Source organism: Cygnus olor, chromosome Z, assembly GCF_009769625.2.
Source record: "Cygnus olor isolate bCygOlo1 chromosome Z, bCygOlo1.pri.v2, whole genome shotgun sequence".
NCBI classification, from domain to species: Eukaryota; Metazoa; Chordata; class Aves; order Anseriformes; family Anatidae; genus Cygnus; species Cygnus olor.
In genome coordinates, this window is record NC_049198.1 from 25,875,457 (window position 1) to 25,899,774 (window position 24,318).

General features: G+C 39.7%; 1 protein-coding gene across 3 annotated transcripts; it reads right to left on the reverse strand.

The window, feature by feature from the left end:
- Nucleotides 1-6,534: 6,534 nt before the first annotated feature.
- Nucleotides 6,535-24,121, reverse strand: HMGCR (3-hydroxy-3-methylglutaryl-CoA reductase). Of its 3 annotated transcripts, none has more exons than XM_040541416.1 (20): nucleotides 23,980-24,121; nucleotides 21,492-21,687; nucleotides 20,523-20,634; nucleotides 19,882-19,969; nucleotides 19,680-19,764; nucleotides 18,068-18,173; nucleotides 17,254-17,360; nucleotides 16,716-16,832; nucleotides 16,152-16,303; nucleotides 14,614-14,858; nucleotides 14,309-14,481; nucleotides 13,566-13,760; nucleotides 12,812-12,970; nucleotides 12,523-12,680; nucleotides 11,407-11,512; nucleotides 10,197-10,367; nucleotides 9,447-9,587; nucleotides 9,190-9,348; nucleotides 8,752-8,906; nucleotides 6,535-8,608 (listed from the first exon to the last, which is right to left on the reverse strand). In XM_040541416.1, the coding sequence occupies exons 2-20, from the start codon at nucleotides 21,654-21,656 to the stop codon at nucleotides 8,554-8,556; spliced, it is 2,649 nt and encodes an 882-aa protein (XP_040397350.1). In that variant the 5' UTR covers nucleotides 21,657-21,687; nucleotides 23,980-24,121; the 3' UTR covers nucleotides 6,535-8,553. The 3 variants fall into 3 exon arrangements, with proteins under 3 accessions (XP_040397350.1, XP_040397351.1, XP_040397352.1); XM_040541417.1 differs by having other exon boundaries at nucleotides 14,309-14,478; nucleotides 23,980-24,079; XM_040541418.1 differs by lacking the exon at nucleotides 23,980-24,121 and adding an exon at nucleotides 23,694-23,859 and having other exon boundaries at nucleotides 14,309-14,478.
- Nucleotides 24,122-24,318: the final 197 nt, after the last annotated feature.

The window sequence follows — 24,318 nt, forward strand, 5'->3', positions numbered from 1 at the left end:
CGCCGGCCATGGGAGGCGGGTGAAGGGAAGGAGGTGGCGGAGGGGCGGAGGAGGCGAAGCACGGAGCGTCCTCAGGGTGCTGAGGGCTCCTGCGGCCGGCCGGGCAGCTGTGAGCCGGGCGGATCCCTGCTGGTTGTGCCCCACGCTCTCAGGAGCAATACAAAACCTCAGAGCGTAAAACCAGCAGTGCCCTCGGCTGGGCGAGCTCAGCCCAAGTAGGTGAGCGCAAGTGGCTCCCCCAAAAACAGGGCGTCCCCAAATCCCCTCACTGGCTGTGAATAGGCAGCACCCTGGAGCTGCCGAGCTGCACGGCCTCCAAGAGGAGGCCCTGAAGAGCACCCTCATAACTGCATCTCTGTACCTTAAAAGTATCTTAAAGTGAGCTTTTCATTCTGCCCTCGTTAAAGACAGGATGCAGCAGACCCAAAAGGCACTTGGTCAGGCAGACGGAGGCGATGGAGAGAAATACAGACAGAAATAGAAGCTCAACACTGTATTTCCAGCCTCCTACCTAGGTTCTGTTCACGTCCCTTTAAAACTCTCATTATACATCTGTCTGTGTAAGGGAAGCTGAGTAGCATATGGGGCCAGGCCTTTAACTCAGTTCCATATCACATTTCGAATGCATGGAGCAGAAACCGCCCTGCAGAGCGCCTGCAGGGAAATTATCTCTGCAAAACAGGCAGTCCAGCCTCATTTATATGTTGAAATAGCATGAACAGTGAATGGAGGGTCAGCTGAGTGTACGCTGGATGTAATTTTTTTTCTTCCTTGTTAATAAAACTTTTCTTTTTTTCGCCATTCATCTCACAGGCTTTGGTTCTGAATCCCCACTTTGTCGCCTTTGTCAATCAAAATTGCTCTCCGAATATGCATGCAGCATTCTCCATTTGCTGGCAGTGAATTAATAGCAGAAAGCCTCCCACCCCACAAATCTGAATGCACAGTTGTTAAAATTAATTACTCTATAGTTATACAATAGGCAATTTACATAATGCATTGATTTCACAATTAAAAATCATAAAATTTGTTGACAATTTCAGCACTAGGATTACTCATTAAATGATCTCATGTCTTAGCATGTAACTCAGGGATGTTCGTAGTTCTTAGCCATTTTGCCACAAACAATGATGTGTCACTAGCTGGGCTACCATCTTAAATTATGGGCATAAATTTACAGCATAAAGACAGTGATAGAGAAGGCAACAAACATCAAATAACTGATGACATTCTCAGCCTCATTGTAATACAAATTATGGTTTATTCTGCGCTACCTTGCTAAGCAGAAACATTTGTCAAGTGAGATGATAGTTTAATGAGCTCCAAGTGACTTCCAGACTTGGCTGTGTTCTTAAACTCTTACCACCAGAGCAAAAACTAAAGTTGCATGTAGTTTTCTATGCTATGTGACTGTCCCCCTCCGGATCTTACATTACCATTTTAGGCTACTTTGACAAATATCAAAGAAATTGCCATGAGAACATTTCTTCAGTGAGTGTCAAGTACTGATTTTCTCAAGACTAACCCAGAAACAATTTTCAGATGGGAAACCCAAGATAGTTCCTGCAAAATTGCAATTCTCTTTAGTCAGAAACTGTGCTAACAATGATGTCTCTCCATATGGCTCATTTTCCTCACTAAGGGCAAACTCTCCTTAGAGCTGATATTCTAAAAAGCTGAAGTAATTTTAACTATTTTACTATCTTTAAACGGGACCAGCTTACACAGAGAAAGGTAGTCCTATGCCAGCTGTCACACGCAAAAGATGGACTGCTGTAAGAATTTTTACACTAACACTTGGCTTTTTCTGAGTACCTTTTAAAAAAGTTTTGTCCTTGGCAATATACCAGTACACAGTATATATAATAAAGCAGGCTTAAATGTGTGTGGGGTATGGGCTAACCACTGATTGAGAAAAAAAAAAAAAAAAAGTGATGGTAAAACTATTGCCCACTCATTTTAATGTATGTATAATGGAAAAATATGTCTTTCAGTCCAGCTTTACATAGCTCTCTGTCAGCAGGGTGACTGTCTCCTCAGTGTTCCCGAAGACCCCTTCTCTGAGAATTTGGATTAATAATTACGTAGTCTACAACATAAAGGATTATGTAGTGTACAACATAAAGGAAAAGGATTGTTGTGTGGGGGTTAGCAGGGCTGATCGATAGGGCTTTAAACTAGATATGAAGGGGGAAAGAGATAAAAACAGGCACGTCAACGATAAGCTATGGGATGGTATGCCGAAATTTGAGGGACTGCGTGCTAGTGAGATCCTTCAGTCTGCTCCAGGAGGTGCTGGCTACAATGAAGCACATTTGAAATGATTCTGCACCAATGCGTTCAGCATGAGGAACAAGCAAGAGGAGCTGGAAGCCTTGGCTCGGTCCGAGAGCTACATCATTGGCATAAGTGAAACCTGGTGGGAAGAGGCCTGTGACTGGTGTGTTATGATGGATGTTTACAGGCTCTGCAGGAGGGATGGGCAGGGTAGGGCAGGGCAGGGGTGGCAGTGTCTGTAATGGAGGGACTGGGCTGTATGGAGCTTGCAGTTGGTGAGAATGCATGTGAGAGCCTCTGGGTAAGGACTGAGGGACAAGCAAATAAAGGAGATGTCGTTGTGGGAGTCTACTATAGACCACCCAGGCGGGATGAAATATGCTTTAAGGAACTAGGAGACATCTCTAGATCACCTGCCCTTGTCCTTATGGGGGACTTCAACTTGCCAGACATGAACTGGGAGTACCACACAGATGATTCGAACAGGTCCAAGAGATTCCTAAAACACCTTGATGATAACTTCTTCGTACAGGTTCTAAGGGAGCTTACTAGGAAAGGTGCCTTCCTAGATCTGTTGTCTGTGAACAGACAGGGTCTCGTGGGTGAAGTGGTGATTGGTGGCCATCTTGGCCGTAGTGATCATGAAGTAGTAGAGTATAAAGTCCTTGGTGATAGGAGGAAAACTGCCACCAAAACTGCCACTAAACTTCAACCCTCAATATGGAGAGAGCAGACTTCAGGCTGCTCAGGGAACTAGGTAGTAAGGTCCCCTGGGAAACTGCTTTTGAGGGAATCAAGGTCCATCAGTGCCAGTCAATGTTTAAGTACCACTTCCTAAGAGCACAAGAACAGGCAATTCCAAATGTCAGATGTCAAGCAGGTGGGGCAGGAGGGGCTTGGCTGAGCAGGGATCTTCTTCTAGAGCTTAGGTGGAAAAAGCGTATGGCCACTAGAAGCAAGGTCAGGCAACATGGGAGGACTACAGAGATGCTGTTTGCCTTTGTAGGGAGAAAATGCATGTGGCCAAAGCTCAATTAGAGTGGAGGCTGACCAGTACTGTGTGGGACAATAAAAAGAAGGTTTTCAAAAATATGTTATCAGCAAAGGGAAGTCCAGAGGTAACATTGGTCTGTTACTTGATGATCACCTCACAAACAGGGATGTAGACAAAGCAGAGACATTTAATGCCTTCTTTGCCTCTGTCTTCAGCACCAATGATGGGCTCTGGGACCCCTGGAGCCCTGAGTTGGAGGACTGTGACTGCAGTAACAAGGAATTCCCATCCAACCTCAAACCTGTGTAGGACTTGCTGTTCCAGCTGGATGCATAGAAATCTATGAGACCCAATGGGATTCATCCCAGGGTACTCAGAGAGCTGGCTGCTATCATCACAAGACCTCTCTCAATTATTTTTCAAAAGTCTCAGGAATCTGGAGAGAGCCCAGTTGACTGGAAGCTTTGATATGAGAGGCTGGAGAGCAGACTCGCAGAAAGGGATCTGGGGGGTTCTGGTCGAGAGCAAGCTGAACACAAGCCAGCAGTGTGCCCTGGCAGCCAGGAGGGGCAACCCTACCCTGGGGTGCATCAGGCCCAGCACTGCCAGCTGGTCGGGGGAAGGGATTGTCCTGCTCTGCTCTGTGCTGGTGAGGCCTCACCTCAGTACCGTGTGCAGTTTTGGGCACCACAGTATAAAAAGGACATAAAGCTATCAGAGAGCATCCAAAAGAGGGCAACAAAGATGGTGAAGGGCCTAGAGGGCAAGATGTATGAGGAGCGGCTGAAGTCCCTTGGTTTGCTCAGCCCAGAGCAGAGCAGGCTGAGGGGAGGCCTCATGGCGGCCTGCAGCTCTCTCACGAGGGGAGCGGAGGGGCAGGCGCTGAGCTCTGCTCTCTGGGGACAGCGACAGGACCCGAGGGAACGGCATGGAGCTGGGACAGGGGAGGGTCAGGCTGGGTGTCAGGGAAAGGTTCTGCACCCAGAGGGTGGTCAGGCACTGGGACAGGGCAGTGGTCACAGCACCGAGCCTGCTCTGCTGGAGTTCCAGGAGTGTTTGGACAACGCACTCAGACACATGGGCTGATTGTTTGGATGGTCCTGCACAGACTCAGGAATTGGACTCCATAATCCTTGTGGGTCCCTTCCAAATCAGGGTATTTTGTGATTCTATGATTCTAACATACCCTTACTGTGGGACTGCCTTCCATTTGTTCTCAGAGAACAGCATTTTAACACAGTGTAAGGGCAAAACAGCTTTGTTTTCTCCCCCTTGTCCTGATTCTCTCCAGCATCCTGCTGGAACAGCTGGACAAGCAGCTAGGTAGGGGCTTGGTTGCCAGTCTCAGTCACCCCACCACATCTTTACAGATAGCCTAGGAGTTCTAGTAGGAATGCTGTTGGGTTCTGTGACTGGGGAAGAACCTAAAAAGGCGTAGCTAAAGCCGTTAGCGTTCCCCTGGGTAGATTATGAAGCTGACTGAACATAAAGCAGTGGTGAAAATAGGACAGTAGGTAATTTTGCATTGTAATGTATTATACAGTGCAAAGGCCCTAGACCACTGTAGAGATTAAGGGTAGCTTCAGAGGCAGATCCCCTCCCGGAGGATAGTACAAGGCAACATTGGGTCCAGCAGTAATCTCTAGGTAGGAGGACAAGACCCAGAATTGTCAGCACTAGGAGCATCACTGGATGTAATTGCAACCAAAGCAAGATACATCTGCCTGAAATACAAACTTCACCTGAGGCAACAGAGTATCTATGGAACAGAGATGCTGTTGCAGGAATGAGGGCACCACTTGAAACCCAAACTGTCATCTCTCTGTATCAGCAGGTGTCATTATGAAGTGTTACTGCCATAAGCAAAGTGACGCAGGAAAAAGGAGAGAACCTCAAAGGTGGTGAGCCATGTCCCAGAAGACAGATAGGGACGATACATCTGAAAAGCACTTTGAGCAGCAAGAGTTCTCACTCTACCTTGAAAGGCGTGCGAGTGTGGGACATCTACCACAGCTTTTATCAGAACTGCATTTGCATTAGCAGCAAGAGTTCACGCCAGGGATATGAACTGCCCAGACAGTGCTCTGTATAGACATCCAGAATCAGTCTGGATGAACTCAAACCCTTTCGTGGGAACGAAGCTGGTTCACAGCCCCACTCTTTTTCTGGAGCTGGTGTGCCTGCCAGACAACTCCTTGCTGGAGGTCTTTGCTGGCACATACACATTCAGTAACCAAGAAAGCGGCTGCTACAGGCTTCTGGCAGCACACCTACATTAGATATGAACATGGCCTGCACCCCCTCAATGTGTGAGCAAAGCTACCTGTCCTGCCAGTAAGATTAGGTAAGGGACGCTTCATTGATAACTTCTTAGTCTGGCTGAAATCAAAGTGGAAAAAAAAAAAGTGTAATTAGTGACAGCTGGAGGTGCAGCACTCCCCAGCCTCACAACTCCAAAACTTTGTCAGGCAGCAGGAATGGGACGTGGTGTGGCAGGGGTGAAAGCAGAATTAGGACACAAAAGGAAGTAAAAAGGGAAGCAAACTAGCTGTCAAACAGCTTTTACAATTTTTCTTTGCCAGGATTTTAAAGTATTTGAAAAACTACAATAATTGTAATAATGTAGCATTTAGTTTGCTGCATGTTTTGGAACTTGATTCTAGACAGCTGAGTTGGTTTTATCACAGAAAGTCAGGCTACACATATTTTGCAGTGGCGTTGAAATACCCTGCTGCAGGCGGTGAAATAGGAAGCCTATAGTTCCCTAAACTTTAACAGATATGAAATGGTAACCTCTGATTCTGGTATAAAACGCATAGCGCTGAGGAGACTGGAAAAGAATGCAGATTGCTTTGTCTGTTTGATTATAGAATGATGGACATGACCAAGATCAAACAGGCGAGGAAAAGGAAAAATACATATATAAAAATCAGATCTGTTCTTTTAATCTAAAGGAAATGCACAGTAGCAGAGCTTGTATTATCAGGCAGTTGTTGATGTGGTACTAACCTGTTCTTTTATTCTTCCACACTAACACGTCTTGCAAAAACACTGGCAGTACTGCTTATTTCAATAAAAATACATTTTCCGTGTGAAAGGTGTGCTTAAAATTCAGGTAGTAACTTAAAAGATTAAAATGCAGCTTTGAAACTTTTATTTTGGTGGACGCATGAGAAACTGCCAAAAGTAGAATTTAACAATTTTGTGGGAGACATAAGAAGCACACAAACAAGCCTCAACAAAAGGTACCGCTAATGCTGAAGTGAAATGGACAAACCACATAATTTAACTTTTATTTTATTTAATGTTTACAGGCTTCTGCAATAAAATATTCTAGTATCATATCCCCACTGTGTTGAGTACTGTATTGCAGTCCTTAAGCTTCATTTTATGTTGCTTAATAAGATCAGTGTCATAAGATAACCTTAAAATATCACAATTAAACCAGTAAGTTTTCCACTGTTTTACTGAAACTGAAAAAGTAGTTCTGTACCAAAATGTACACAATTTAGTAATAATACAAAATGTTAATTCTGCAAGACAGAATGTCAGTTAAATCCACCAAAATGAACACTGAACCACCATTTATTGCCAGTACAGTGTTACTTTAAATAAGCTCACTGAATGAACATAGAAACCAAGTAGTTCCTCCTTAAATAAAATGGTAGCTATTAACAACAATACTGCAGGAAGATAAACATTCATGGTATTTACATGCTATCATAGCATATCTAGCATGTATGACTTCATGCTTGCACAGTAGCTTTATGAGCTCATTACAGTAATATTAATTTGTTGATGTACTACAAAACAACTCATCATGATTTATATCGAAGTTGCACTTTGAAGAGCACCTCTGCTAGTCACCCCGTGAAAAATGCCACTGCATTCCTCTAAGAAATCCAGCTAGTCCAATCCACTGATTCCACCCTAAATCCCCTTCCACCCCTCTCCCCCTAAAAATCATTATCAAGCATATTAACAATTTCCCTCCTGTGATCAACTAGACAGGGCAAGGCATTTAACAATCTTCCAAAAAGTGAATCAAACTAGAATACAACTGTTTTCTCTGTTACATTAAGAACACCTGAGACTGCTTCACTGGTCCAAGTACAATATTTTAATACAAAATCTGCTGTATTAACATGTCATTTCACTGAATTCCTTTAATTAGTACTTTTCATTTAAAAAAAGACTTCTTAAATAAATACTCCCCACCCCACCCCCACCAACCCCCCCCAAAAAAAAAGGTTTTAAAAGAATTAAAACATTAAAAAAACCCTTTAGCATTAAAGAACAGTATCATTTTCTGGCTTCATTTTATCTCAGCGTAAGCAGTGGATACACACCTATTCCTGGGGAATAAGTGCCAAACACTAAGAACAAAAAAACATTTAGTAATATGCAAACACATTGTACATTAAGAGACCTCTTTTAAGAAGTGTAAACATCTGTTACTGACTTTTGTTGTTTGAATGCACTCCTAATCAAGAAGTTCAAGAAGCTGCATTTGCTTAAATTATTATGCTCTGACATGTAATCAGTTTCAATTTTTTGTACCTGAAGAAAATGACAGAACAGTTAAGATATTTTCCCCACTGCAGTACATATTATATTTAACAGGTCAGCACTTCGTAGGTCACAAGTTTTCTTTAAAGGAATAACCTAAATTGTAGAGTTACAACATTGAATGCTGCTTAGCTGAAGCAGCAGCAAATAAGTACTGTATATTGACAGAGGTTTCTATAAAGCTACTGTGATTTAATAAAAATGTCTCGTAGCTAAAGACCTAACTTTAACATCTGAAAGAAATTAAAACTGGGAGTTCATGGAAAGTGATCAGGTTTGCCATCACTTTAAGAAGGACCAATGCATTCAAGCCAAGGTTGGACAAACCAACCAACAAAAAAGAGAAAAAAGCCACCAACAACAAAACAAACAACTGTACAAAGTACATATCACTTTTCACCTTGGTAGTTACTAGGAGTTTACAAGTTGAAGTAATGTCAACTTGTAAAAACATGGGACTGACCCTTCAGAAGATGATGTGTAAGCATGAGAATTCCAAAGCTATGTTCAAGACAGCTGACAGGACTTCTTTCATGAAGTTATCTCTAACCACTGAAGAAATTGTCTCACACAAGTCCATTATCTCTCAGTTTATCATCCCCAGAAATCTGAATCAAAGGTGATTTTCATTCTAAACTTCACAGATTACATTATTTTTTTTCTGTGCGCCTAGTCAGTTGGTGGAACAATTCTTCATTTCAAAGCTTTAGTATTCAAGCTGCCTTCTTGGTGCAGGTTCCTTGCAGATCTTGCAGATTTATTTTTGACCTGATAAAAACAGTAAGATAACCAAATCAGTTACATTAAAGTGACAGACTGTTGCTGTATGTTACACATATTAATATAACTGCTATTGATCGTGTGTACTTGTAAAAAGGACAAATAGCAGAGAAAGATAGGAAATTTCTTACCTGTTGTGGGTCATGTGGCTTTTGACTAGATGCCCAGCAGCAAGAGCTGCCATTAGAGATAACTCCCCAGCCATCACTGTAGCACATACAATTTTAGCAAGCTGACGGGCATTTTCACCAGGGTTATCTTGGCTTGCACCTTGAACCCCTAACATCTGGAGGGAAAAAACATGCTGCATTACACTGTGAAAACTAAGTAAATTTATGCTAAATTTTAATATTCAAGTCTTTACAAATTACATCTAATCAACTAGCTTTAAATTTCTTTAATGTTAATTTAAACTTTAAGAGCTAGCTACATGAAAATAAGTAGATAAATGTATAATTTTCATGTCAAGTCCACCAAGTTTCAAGAGAGCCAATTCCCACAACAACAGCGGAACATAATAAAAACAATGTGAAAGCAGGCTTTGATTCAGGAAGCTTCCTGCTTTATACCTGCAAACAGGCCTGCTGTGGTAGCAAGTTGGTGCCTCCGCCAACAGTTCCTATTTCTATAGATGGCATCGTACAGCTGATGTACAGGTCTTCATTGGTGGCACCAGTCCGCTCCATCAAAGTGATGCAGTTAGAGCTGCCCACATTCTGCGCAGCATCCTTTAGATTAGGGAGGAGAAAAAAAAAACACCACATTCAATTAAGTGTTCAGTTAAGAGCTACTCTACTAAAGAAAAGTCGATTAGGTATAAACTTACCTGACCACAGGCAATGTAGATAGCTGTAACAATGTTTGCTGCATGTGCGTTGTAGCCACCTATGCTACCAGCCATAGCAGAACCCACCAAATTTTTGTTTATATTCACTTCAACTATATCTTCGGTAGTTGTCTTCAGTACCTAAACAAAGTGATAGGCTGTTCCTTAATCGGGAGCAGAAACACCCTGTTTCATGTTAGTCAGCCCTCCCCCCAACCTTGTTTGCTTCCATATGGAAATTTGACTCAATCATTGTCATAGATGCCTACTTTTATTTTTGTTCAAAATCATGCAAGACAGTAAGGCAGCTTTGAAATAAGTGGAACCACTTAATCGTCAGTTTCTCCTGTAGTAGGGAGTATATAAACTTTGCCAAGAATGCCATGTTTGCACAAATGACAACAAATGAGTGAATTGATCAAAATTACTGAGTTTAATCTCTAAAAGTCTATCAAACTGTGGTATAATTTTTCGAAGGAAAAAAAATGAAACTCTTAATGCCTTCGACTAGATCAAATATATAGCATATTATCTTTGAAAAGACAGTGAAAGAAAAAAGAATATATAATCTATGAGATTCTCAGGGGAAGTGATGTATTGTACAGCAGTAGTCTGAAAATACAAGCAGGAAATAATCTTACAAGGAACACAACTAACAGTTAATATTTATGACTTAAAATATGTATCAGTTTTATAGCATGTATATATTTTTATGAACCAAATTCAGTAAGAAAGAACGCAGACACCTACTTCTTTAACAACTTTGGCTGGAATGACTGCTTCACAGACAACAGACTTCCCTCTTCCTTCTATCCAGTTTATAGCAGCGGGTTTTTTGTCTGTACAGTAGTTACCGCTGATAGCTATAACCTGAAGATCCGGAAACTCTTCATTCAGTCTTGCCAGAGCTTTTTCAGTACCCTGTTAAAACAGAAACAGGTATGTATCATTAAATGTTAGCGTACCAATTTCGGTTGCAAAGCAAGCTACTCAAGAACACTGGAATAGCAAGATCAGATTAAGTCTAATCAGATCACCAATTACAGCTGAGGAAAAGAAAAGAATTCCCCAAGAAACCTGAAACAGGCACATATGGTAGCACAATCACCATCCTTTCTCTACATGCTGAGAATTACACAGAGAATAACAAACAGCACTGGGTTCTTGCCAGTACGTATGGATTCTCTGGATACATTCCAGGAGAATAGGCATACATTTCCCATACTAGAGATACAGCACGAACCAAGTCAAACATGACAGGCAAGAAATTAATTCATTTTGAATGCAGTAGGGAAGAGCTTCTCTACACTAGGAAATCAGACAGGTCTGCTATATTTAGTACCTATCTACGGACAGACTCATTTCTGTAATGGTTCTAAGAAATTTTATATAGAACCTTTATATAGAACCAGCAGTCAATATCAAAGTCTATCTCAGACACGACACGTAGGATGTGCCGTTTAATGGTCTTCCACATTCATATTTTAAAAAAAATAAAGACCACACTATCCTGCTGCCACTTACCAGATTCCTCATCCTTTATTTAGAAAAAGTGATAGACACAGTAACAGATTAATTACTGATGGATAAAACAAATCTTTGGCCCAAAACAACAGAATAAGCAGCTTAACTTCTATATTATCAAGAATATTTTATTTTAAAAAAAAAACTAAAATACAAAATTACTTTAACCTTTTTTTCTTTTGTTGTTCTCATCCTCTTCTTGTTTATGCTCAAAAAGAGCAAGCATTTTAATATATATATAGTACATATATATATATACACATATATATATACACACACACATATATATATAACGTTTTATAGCACTGCAAACAGAGCTGCATCTTGTTTTTTACTTTCCATCTTCACATACCAGGTAATCACAGATTAATAGCACACGATTTATTTTAATAGAAATATACATTTATTGAAAAGACTTATAGGGTCTGAACCTTACTTTGGAAATCATATTCATTCCCATTGCATCCCCTGTTCTTGACTGAAAACGGATATAAAGGTTCCGACCAGCCAAACTTATGAGAAGTTTTTGTAGGCGGGCAAACCTGCAAGAAAATGTAATGATTACTAAAAACTAGTTTAATCCTTGAGAATTTTAAGTAGCAAAATGACAGTAAATCATAGCACAGTGTAGTTATCAGCATTATCTGCAATCTGTTCTCTTCCTCCCTCAGCACAGGAAAAAAATCTTCAGCTACCATGCATATAGTTCTCTTAAGTAAATACTTTAAAGTGTACTGCTCCTGAGAGCATTGGTTGCCTTTTATGCTTTCTAGACCTTGGAAAATTTTATGTCAGTTTTACAGCAAGGCAAAATCTCTTCCATCTTCAGCAATGGTGCAAGCTCCATAAATCAAAAGTTCCTACAGAGTAAGGGCAAACAAGAACTGGGAAATACTGCATTTAAACAGCAGCATGAGTTGATTATCACCAAAATACATGCATGTCCATGGTCAACGCTTGTAGGATCAGTAAGAAACAAAACTGATTAGGAAGATTTACAGAAAGATTTCCTTAACAAAGCAAGTAATCCCCAGTCTTAGAAGAAACTCTAGGGTTTGAAATAAACTTATTCTTAATACAGTTTTACATTTTTAAATGTTTCTGTTCTAGTTTTAGTTTACCCTATATTCTCTGGAACCTTCACGTTAGTAATATTATCAGAAGGGCTAGATTCCAGACTTTAAATTACTTTTAGTATAGTACTACTTTTAGTACTTACTTTTAGTACAGTACTACTGAAAATACAACTGAGCTTTAGAGCTTTAATGGTTTTTAAATGTTTAGACAAAATAAATAATGCATTAAGTAATATACAGTGCAAGGGTATTTGTTGATATGACCCAATTGTTTACCACTTATAGTAAAATGTTTATTACTAGCCTAGCTGTATAGCCAAGGTTACTTCTGTTTTCTTAGATTCACACTACATGGGACAGGCAAAATGAACGTGCCATTTCCTGCACTGCAGCATGCGGAAATACAATTAGGAGCTTTCTACCATTCACAGAAGTCTTTTATCAGGAAATAAGGCCGCAATAACCACTGTACTAACCTACTAGTGCTGTCAAAAGCTTCTTTCACTATTTTAAAGCCTTCAGGGCTTTCAAGCCAAGCCTTCACTTCTGCAGCCTGGCAAGCACTGGGCAGCCTTACAACAGGTCCTCGAGTCATCCCGTCTGCTAGAACGCGGCTACTTGCTCCTCCACCAAGCTACAAATCAAAGCAGAAAGGAAACAAAGATTGCTGAAACTGAGTTTTAGCTTTTATTAAGTCAAAAATATGCCTTTTATCACCCTCAAACACGCTTTACAGAAAGTTTAAGCTTGTCAAATGGTACTTACACATATTGCTCTACATCCTCTATTGGTGCTTGCTACAAGACATCCTTCTGTTGTTGCCATTGGAACCTGAAACTCTTTGTTATCCAGATACAATGGTCCTGCTACGCCTACAGGAATAGGCATATAGCCAATCACATTTTCACAGCAAGCTCCCATAACCTTGCAAAAAATAATACAAAAAGGTATCAGTAAGATTACCAGTTGAGCAGCACAGTATCATGCTACAAACTGTTTACGTGACTTAGCAAGGTATCTTAGCTAGAAACCCACAATCCTATCGATGAAGCAAACAATTCCCAGCTCAAAGAGTTGTAGCTATAATTTTCAATAAATAATACTGTTAAAATTAAGTATTTGACAGATCTATTGAATCTTACTAAGTCTTAAATGCTCTTCAAAATTTAATAGCGTTAAGTGAATTTTAGATGAACTTTTATTTTAACTTGAGCTCAATGTAATAATATTCATTCAGCTGAAGTCATACTCAGTATTGGCAGAATTATTTATGAGATAAGGCAACTGCATATCTTGGTTGGAAATATTTTTGGGTAAGCTACAAAACTAACCTACCTCTCTAGGTTTAAAAAAACATTGAAGCAATAAAAGCTAGTGCCTTATGTTTGCCTTTTTTTTTTTTTTTAAATATCAGTTTTGACCAAGCTTCTTGTTAGTTCATACTCATCACTTCAAGCAGATGTTTCAGAGGTTTTGAAAACTGTTCACAGGGAGTTTTACTTGTCTACTTTATACTTACCAAAGAATAATTATAGTTCCTATAAGGAAGATATTGCAAAGAAGAAGGTTCAGGGAGTTTCTGTGATAACATTTGTCTGCGAATGGACACGCCTCGCTCCTGAGTTTCCATCAAGGTTTCCAGTTTGTATGCAGGAATATGCTTAGCATTAACTAAGCTGATAACCTCAGCATCAGTGAGGAATTTTGCTCCCTTCTGGAAATGTAAAGGATGGATAGAGTAAGTATAGAGTCTGTTGGTGAAAATCCTTTTAAATGTTTCCAAATGAGAGAAGGTAACTTTACGTTGACAAGATCAGATCCTATCTAAAGAAACAAACTGCCAATGTCAGATTTTTGATCATATCCCGGCCTACTATAAAACTTTTTACACCCTCTTACAACTGAACTTAATGAAACCTCAAGTACTTGGTATGCCATGAACGATGAAGCTGCTTCTTCTCTCCAGCCCCATCTTGGAGAGAGAGAATCATAATAGGAGACTTTTCACATAAAACTTCAAAAACATATACCTATCTGTTTTCCTCATCTCTATTGAAGAAATAAATGCAACAGAAACTGACTGGAGCAGAAATAACTTCTGAAAGGGGTTTGTGTTCTCCACCTCCCCTCCAAGTTCTTAAAGCCATGTAACTCTTTAACATTACAATCAATGGGATCATTTAAAAGCCAGAAAACGAACTGCACAAATTCTTAAATCAGATTTTGTCAGAGGCTATAAAACAAAAAGTTATTTTTCCATACCTCTGCATTTCCAAGAATACGAACACATTCCTCAATAGAACGAGGCTCTTTAGGTAACTCGACTTCCTCCTCTTTTCTATTAATAACTGAGGTAGTTTCCACAGGGTTGCTGCTGCCAACTACAAACGTAGCCTTGGTTGATGACTCTGCTAATACAGGTTTTATGACTTCTGCTGCATAAAGACAATTAAAATGAACTTTGGTTTACAAAAATCTTAGGTTTCATTTCCAAATATAACATGCTAATACAGATTTTCATTATTTGTTGCAAAGACTCAGCAAGAGATTCAGATGCTAAAAATTACCATTGTCATCTCTGGGAACAAAAGCTGCTTCTACTGTGTTAGATTTCTGATTGTTTTTCAAAAGTCCAGATTGTTTCCTGCAACAATTCTCAGGGACTTTCTTCTGGACCATCACTGGAGATATTATGGGATTCTTCAGTGAAAGCGTGGATTCAGTCTCTGCTTGCTCAAAAAAAATGTATTTCACTGCAAGGAGAAGGGCTAATCCGAGAGTGATTACTTGCTCAATATCCATACTGGCCATTCTAAAAAAGGACAAAAATCAAGAATTAAATGTATGATATGATTTATATGATTTGTGTGTTTTAAAAACGTTCTGACACCCCTTTCTTTTAGAAAGGATAGTAGTTTGATCATCATTTATACACTTATTCAGATGCCAGTCAAAACACATTTTCTAACAGGGAATTCAAGTATGCTAGTTTAGGGTAGATAATTTTTTCTTTGCATTATTAGGATATGTATTTTCAGATTTCATTAACTATTTACAAAATCTTAGTTAAAAAGCAGTCACAGTAAAATAAATGACTACAATAATCACCATTCAACAGGTAAATCATATTCATTTAACACCTATCTCCCAATGATTAAGTAGAAAGAGTCAATCAATTATCATCCTCTGTCACTAATGACTACTGTGGTGCAAGCTGAATTTCTGAGAGGGGGGAAAATAGCCTATAAGATACAGTCCTGAATTCTCAGAAGAAATACAGAACCACAGCTGCTCAGCTTTCAGATGAGCTGAAGGAAAAGCAATAGTGACATGGATCTCTTTTTGTACTTTCGTGTGAATGGTCAGAAACTCTGCAGAAATAATGACACTAACACAGTCAGAAAGCTTAACTTTTCAGTGTGCTCTGAAAAGTGACAGGGTTGTTGGGAAAAGATGGTGTTATCATAGTATCAGATTAGTTTGGGTTGGAAGGGACTTTAAATACCATCTATTTCCAACCCCCCTGCCATGGTCAGGGACCTCACCCACTACAGGAGGTAAGCCCCATCCAACCTGGCCTTGAACACTGTGTTGGGAAGTGCACATCCACATCTTCTCTAGGCAACCTGTTCCAGTGCCTCACCACCCTCACAGTAAAGAATTTCTGCCTAATATCTAATCTACATCTACCCTCTTCTAGTTTAAAACCATTACTCCTTGTCCTATCACTACAATCCCTGACAGAGTCCTTTCCCAGGCCCTCTTTAGGTTCTGGAAGGCCGCCATAAGGTCTCCCCAAAGCCTTCTCAGGTTGAACAGCTCCAGCTTCCTCAGCCTCTCTTCAGAGGAGAGGTGCTCCAGCCCTCCAGTCCCAATTATGATGCATCCAGCACAGCTGCCCCCGATCTCTTTCTTATTACTTCAAGGAGACTAAAGGAATAGCAAAATATTGAGGTATTTCTTATGAAACGTCATCTCCAGTTTCAAGAAATTCTAGTCAGCTCTGTAGGTTTGTTGTTGTTGCACCCTAAGGATCATTGCCTGACAGTACTGGAGAATACACCCTATTCCATGACATACAGGTATCTTATGTGAAGTTGCTTACCGAGAAAGGTAGAACTGCCATAGTGAAACATTAGGTTCAATTCTCTTTGGTGCGTTCTCATCCAATCCCACTGAATTTTCTGCTGTACTGTTCTGAGAAGTTGGTTCTGCTATCCACCGACTATGGGCATGAACAAGAACCAAACCCAGTGACTGTATTAAAAACAAAAACCAAGACAAATATTTTTTCAACTGTAATTAGTTATCTAACCTACTAAAATCAATCGTTTTCTTTTCATTTTTGTTTCCCATGCCTCACAAGTCTGAACCTAAAGGATCTTCTCCTTTCATCTACATCATTTAGCACCCAGCACATTCTTCCTCTTGCTCATCTAATAAGCAGAGAAAGCTGAACACATGTACACACGAAAAGCCAGAATTGTTTTGTATGGACATGGCATATGCAAGAAGACTGTAAATATAGATAAATGGGACGTTATTAAAAACTACCATAGTTAGCTAGAGCAACGGACTGCAGAACACTAGTCTATAGAAAACAAAGGCTTTCTTAGCTTTCCAAGAACCTTACTGACTGCATAGTAACAGGTGAAAAAAAGCCACAAACCATTATCATTTTGACCCTCTGTGTTACAGGATTTGGTTTATTTTCTTCTTCTTCCAGAACACGAGCAAAATGGCTAAGCTGCCATATTGGACGTCCTTCACGACTCTCTCGGGAAAGCTGTAAAAATAAACAAAACCCAGGTCTTATTTAGCAGCTATCTGAAGAACAAGCAAGTGATGAAATAGAAATATAGTGTTAAAGCTTATTTACCAAAAAAAGATTTTGTGATTTAAAAAAAAAAATAAAGAATTGGTCTACAGTCTACTGTTTAGCCTATATTAGAGTTTAAACAGTGAGAAACCCTGGACAGCCGTTAATTTAAACTGTTTTTTCTTTCCCCCTCTGCTTTAGATAAGAACTCAGACCATTGAGTGTGACTTGTTTAAAATGGCATTAACAAGTTACTGTCCATCAGCAGAGCCACAGTAACCCTTTCTGTGCATTCCCTCTGTTCACTTCAGAAGGAAGACAAACATAGGCTACCAGAAGTGCAGGGTCTGAATACTAAGCTCCATTGTTGTCTTTAAGTGGGTCTTACCTCTAATACCAAGGATACACAAGCTGGAAAGAAGGTCATGAAGACAAAATAGTTGGCAAGAACAGACATACAGCCAAAACAGCACATAATTTCAAGCTGTCGCACTCCTACAGAAAAAAAAAAGTTTTTTTTACATTTGAATATGCAAGAGGTTTTTTATATACTTGAAGAACGGTTTCTGAAACCATTAAATTGACACTGTAGATTATAGAGGGAATTGCCTAGATTAATGAAAAATGAGCATATTAAGCCCTGTCATTTTGTATTAACCTATTCTTAGCACAATATGTATTTACACAAAAATTTTAAAGTGTAAATGTAAATAAAAATAATTACAGTTTACTAAGATTTTTAAAGCTTTACACTGGAAGTTTGAAACTCTTCCCTTATCTAAATAAAGATCAGTTAACCAACATAGTAGTTACGTATTGAAAACCCTTGTAAAAGGTAGCCTAATAAGTGTTCAGGAAATAAGAATATATGCCCCACCTGCACTTTCATAAGTGTGAAAGTCATGCATTTCAGAACACCCTTAATAAAGATAAATGAGCTAGCAGTGTAAATCATTCAAAAGTTAAAACAACAACAAGAAAAAAATAACCATATGCTATACCAAAATGAGTTTTTTCCTAGACATGAACAGGAAAACTGCTTATCAACATACACTTCCCCCTTTCTCTGCCCCCAAAATAGCCAAACAAATACATCGTCATTCCATTCCCATAGTTAAAACATTCCTTGAAACACTTAATATTCCAACAGCTTTTTTTTTTTTAAACTGGCAAGACTTAGACCTTTAGACTTGATCACTCACCTGACATAGTACCAACACCAATCACAAGACACTCCACAAGTGCATCCAGTGTAAACGTGGGGCCTAAAATTGCCATTCCACGTGAAATATTTTCTCTTACTTCATCCTAAAAGGAAAAATTTCTCTACATTACAATAAGGACAAAAAAAATCAAAGTAAGGTACAATGCGCATAACATGATTAGTAAATTGAGTATTATGGTGATATGGCTTTATAAAACAGACATTGAGAAATGAACTATTACGATAGAATGCATTCTTTAATTGCTTGGTTTCTCATAAGCTGTTATGCTTTGACAGTCTTTATTTATGCAACAGGATTATTTAATTTCCAAATTCTTCGTCTTTGGTTCATCACTATTCTAGGCTCCTATGACACTGATGAGCACAGACTTTAATTAATGTACATTCAGAAGATTAAGAGTTCTACACATTAAGACAAAATAGAAGCCGCTTATGTCATGGCATCTCAAAAGTTCTTCTAACCAGATATCTGTAACCTAACTTCTATTATATTTCTTTCTTTAACTCTCTAGACTCAGCTTAAAAGATACTGAAATTTTCCCCTGGCAAAAGGAAAGAGATTTCTTCCAAATACCAGGCATGGATAACTCTAGGGGTCCACTGCTGTTTTTTTTTTTTTTTCCTCATTTGATTGATTTCAATCAAGGAGAAGCTGTAGTGAAAACGTATTTGTGATTTTTTTTTAAACAAATAAAGAAGGATGCAATTATATAATAATATGCAAACACTAATAACATTGCATATATATAGAATATATAATAAACTATATTATGATATTTATAGAATAATGTACTATATTTTTGTCACAAATATTCTGCTGAATTACTATGAAAAGTATTTTATTGGTATGAAAGTACTTTTAGTGAAATTAATTTGTTTTACAACATAGAATATTAAGAAATAAACATTCCCATCTACAATGGGCTAAAGGTACTGTTGATTCTTCACATTGTGCTGTGTTAACTGCACTAAAGTATCACAGAATGTTTTAGGTTAGAACGGACCTCTGGAGGTCATCTGGTCCAATCCCCCTGCTCAGCCTGATACAGCTATTTCAGGTCAGCCACAACCACGTCCAGGCAGATTTTGACCATCTCCGAGGAGATTTCCAAAATTAGAGCAAGACTGTGTGTGTATGCCATAACAATTTGTAGCCGACAAATATGCCATATTTGTTCTGGATTTTGTCTAGAAATGTGTTTTTTCCTGTACCAGCATTATAACTTTAGACATCTGTTTATATACTGTTCTGGAGCCCTACAGAATAATTTTCCTATCCGTAACTGTTCTATGGAAGACTTTGGTCTTAGAACTCTAGCCTCATTAACAGAGCTATAGGCAATGCTGTTTGAAGTTCTGATCTTATAAAGTATTCATACATAAAATTAACTTAGCTCACATGATTGTATTGTGTTATTCTTCACTTGGAACACTGACCTGGATAAAAGACACTACTGAATGCAGATTACATCTGATCCTTTTTGTGTTATCACTAATACCACGTTCACCTGTGTGTCTCTCCCTGTGGACTGTTCATCTATGAACACTAAATGCAAAAGCCCTACTGCAAAAAAAAAAAAAAAACTAACCTGTGAATTGGAACTTAGTGCAAATTTGGCTAATGCACTTGCTCTTGAAAGATCGATCAGAAGCAGGAAAAATGGTAAAGCTTCACTGAAAACAAACAAACAAACAAACAGGAACGTTAATAATTAAATTCAAGATTTAAAATTTACTGTGCTGAAGAAAAAAATTCAAGCAGGAAATCCAGAACAATAATTCACTACTTACTTTAAACCTGTCAATTCTTTATCCAAGAAGTGAATTACCACTGTACTAAAAACAAAACTTGAGAAGATTGTGAAGAGGCCAGCAATACCTTGAAAAAAAAAAGGGCAAAAATATTTATATGTATATATATACACACACATATATGGGGGGGCAAACAAAACCAAAATAAGCAAAAAAACTGATACCTCTAGATCAATCTAGATGCTAATGAATGACAACTCATCACAGACTGCATTAACAGCAGTTGAGGTACAAACTAATACGGATGAGATTTTTATAAGGATATTTAAATCCAAAATTTGTACAGTATTCAAAGCAAGACTTTGAAAAATAAAAGCCGTAAACCTTCTCATTTATTATCTGCAAAAATGAGAACTGGCTTAAGCAGCACTAATTTTTAGAGTTTATAGCATAATAAACAGCTATTTCAAGAATTGTGTTTCCAACGTTCATATAATCCGACACAATGTCTCTTACAAAATTGCATATCAATTTTTTGCTAGACAGCAGAATGTTCTGCATAGATCAAAGTAAACCTGTTCTGTATCTACGTATTAAAATGCTAACATTCTTTACTGATTTATAGTATAAAAAACAAACAACTAAAATGCATACACCAAATAGAAAATCAGATAGAGTACCTAAAATGTATTTTGATCCAAGTTGCCTTAGGTTCTGAAATTGGAAATATATATAAAGGATTGCTATACAGCGTGTGATTGTCAGTATTATGATGTCACTGCTCAGAACATCCTGTATGAAACACAATGGGATTTAGTTAGTTTTCACATTTAGAAGTAACTTGTTGTTAGGTTTCACTAATAACAACAATAAAAAAAAATCCCTTGTGAAGCAGCACTTATAGTGAAGGTGTTTTTTTCCCCCCCCCGAATAAAACAACAATCACTGCTAGTCTGTCCTGAAAATAAAATATTGCAAACAACATTAATGTCACATCCTTGTTCACAAGACGATGCATAAAAAAATATTAGGTTTAATCACAGAATGGCTGAGGCTGGCAGGGCCCTCTGGGTCCATCTGGCTGAATTCCCTGCCCAAGCAGGGACACACAGAGCAGGGTGCCCAGGACCATGCCCAGGCAGGTGGCTTTTGAAGACCTCCAAGGAGGGAGACACCATAACCTCTCTGGGCAGCCTGTGCCCATGCTCCATCACCCACACAGTACAGAAGTGCTGCCTGGTGTACAGGGGGAACCTCCTGTGTTCCAGTCTGCACCCACTGCCTCTTGTCCTAGCACTGGGCACCACTGAGAAGAGCCTGGCTCCGTCCTCTTTCACCCTCCCTTCAGGGATTTACAGACACAGCTAAGATCCCCCTAAGCCTCCTCTTCACCAGGCTGAACAGTCCCACCTCTCAGCCTTTTCCCATAGGAGAGATGCTCTAGGTTTAATGAAAACTTTCTGCAGCACACCACTGCTTGCATACAGCTTTAAAAATCTAGTATGGGAAAGCAGGTTTTAAGTTTTACCTTTAAGAAGTTTTACCACAGTTATTCTCCTTCTAATACATCACAACCTAACCTTACTCTGTTGGAACCCGTCAATTACCTGATTAACAATAAGTACTATAACATGAATTTAAATCCTTACTTCTTCAAGTTTTGGGCACTCGTAATTCCAGCCACAGATCTTATCGTTCCCAGTGAACATCTTCATCGACATCATACAGATGGTGAGAGTCACTGTTCCCACAATGACTTCCCATGGATGAGAAGCCACAAAAAGGCCATGCATTCGAAAGAGTCTGGACAACATTTTCAGGACTGTTTTTCTATACTTAGCAAACCTGCAATAACAACAAAAAATATTTCAAATAAGCAAATTAGAGTTTCTGGGGAAAAGGATAGAGATGTATAAATTCTTGCAAGTCATCTCTCAGGAAGTCTCAAAGCCAGCTATGTAACAGATGAGTAAGGACACTCATCTTCAAATTTCCAAGTTTTTCTTCAAAAAACATTTATTTCTAGTATTCTGAAACTTAGTACGATCTGCTCCTGCCTTCTCAGTCCACTTTTTTTCTTAAAAAAAAAAACAACACACATCTCCCTTATCTCTTCGAAGTGCCTTGCTTACAACACTCCTTCACTCTCCGTTAATGTTGACATTTTTTTAGTATCTCTGTTTAGTATCTACTGTCATGCAATTTCAACACCATTTTGACTCCAACTTCTTGTTTTTACCACCAGCATACGTAAGCACTCACTAAATTCTGTTACTTCTTTCTATCAAATGATACTAACTTTGACTATATAAGTTACCAACAAACCATTGCTGGTAATTCTCAACTTCAACAGTAGGAATCTCAATGTTACCTTCCTTCGATTGTGTCTTCTCTACTTGCTGATAAATATTCTTCACTGATTCGAGTTAATTACATTCAAAGCAGTTCTTTCTTCACCTCAAGCACACGAATCCTTCTCAAATACAGTATTCTGCAACAGTTCCCTGTACCATAACTAATTCCCAGGTTACTGATGCATTTCATCATCCCCTTTGCTTTAAATGGATTACAAACATTCAGGAAAAATGCTCACACCTCTCCTTCACGTAACTGAGAACATGGATGCTCCTTCTCTTATAAAATCTGCATCCTAGTCCATTTGCTCTGTGTTGTACCTGTAGACTTCAAGTTCATCGAGGATATTTACTCATGTTTTATAGTATAGAAACAAAATGCCATAAAATTGTCTCTTAAGTACGTTAGTACTGGAACTTTGCTTTTCTCATTGCACATAATCAACTTCTAACACTCTTATGACGAATGTTAACTCTATAGCTACATCCTAAGGTTCAAAAGACACTTAAATAGCAGTCTGACTTGTACTTCTAAATACTGAACTACAAAATGTCAGTACCAACCTAGTACTGTGGAGATTTCCATAGCAGATTGAGGGCTCTACACACCATCACACTGAAGTGGATAGAAATCCCTTCATGTTACCTTGAAATTAACAATCCAACCACCAGGCTTTTAGGGAGACAGTCCTTCTATTATTTCTTGTGCTCCGACACCAAAAACGTGACATTTGTTGTAGAAAATAATAAATTGAACAAATCTATCTGCTCAGTGATACTCAAGATGCCAGAATCATCCTGGTTGTCAGACTGCCTTCCTCTCAGTGCCTACTAAGCATCAAAAGCACCAATATATTTTTCTCTATCCTTCCACAGCGAAGGTGTCAGAACTTTAGTGTCTGATGGAGCGTACTAGGTAGCATCATTAAGAGTACTGCCTTCCATATGAACAAGTTTTTCCATTTCCTTTGAAAGGAAGAAAGAAAAAAAGTCCTCAAATGAAGAAAGCTTGCTTGCCTTTTTTTCCCCAAAATTCTTTTAAAGGTCAACATTACCCCTTGTTTTCCCCCCAACATAATCTGAATATCGTTTTATGAATTTATCTACATATTCTTTTATGAATTTATGTTCTTCCAAAACTGTTTTGTAGTGGTACTATGTTTTTTCCTCAGCAGCACAGAAAGTACCATTTAACTGGAAAAATAAAGACATAGCCATACTAATATCTTACTGCCAAAGATTTTGAAACACAAACGAAAATACAAAAGGCCTAGTAATATCCTACAAAGATACCAGTACTTTTGAATATCACGCTGTTTCAGGAAAATTAAAAATCAGCACTTATCAGATAACTATACAGAGACATTGCGAGGCTTAAAATTACAAACGCATCTCCTAACAATTTCAACTGCCGAAATTTGTAAAAGCAATTAAAGAATTGCTGTTAGGTCTAGGAAAACGCCATCCCCAAAATACATTTCTTCAAAGTTTCCTCACGTTTGTAAGCAAAGCTGGAAGTCCCGTCCTGGTAAGCGTGAAATGGCTTCACGGAAATCCAGCGGGGGAAAACGCGTTTGTTTGGTTATAAAAAGAGCTGTCCGTTGTTGGGCAATGTTCCACAACTGATCCCTGGTACGAAATTTGGGGTGCCTGCCTTGCCGGTCCCCAACGTACGAGGGTTCCCCGGCGGCGCCCCGCAGATCTCCCCCTGCCCCTGCGGCACCCCCACCCGCCGGGCCCCGCGGGGAGGCCGCTCTGCCCGCTCCCGGTCCCCGTCCCTCACCGCTCCGGGCCGAGCAGGCCCGCTCCGTCCTCGTCCTCGGCCCCGTCCCCGTCCCCTCGCCCCGCCGGCCCCGTCCCGCCGCGCCGCGCCGCGCACTGAGGCGGCCGCCCCGCCCCGCGCAAGGACACCCGGGGCACGGCGCCGCGGCCGCCGCCATCGCCCGATCGCGCAGCCAATGGCGAGCGGCCGCCACGCCCGGCCCGCGCCGCGTCGCCGAGGCAACCGCCCGCCGAACGCCGCGCGGAGCCCGGGTCTCGATCAGGAGCGGCGAACACGCCATCTCGCCACGGGGCCGCCCGCCAATGAGGCGCCGCGCTGCCCTCGCCGTGCCTGCTGATT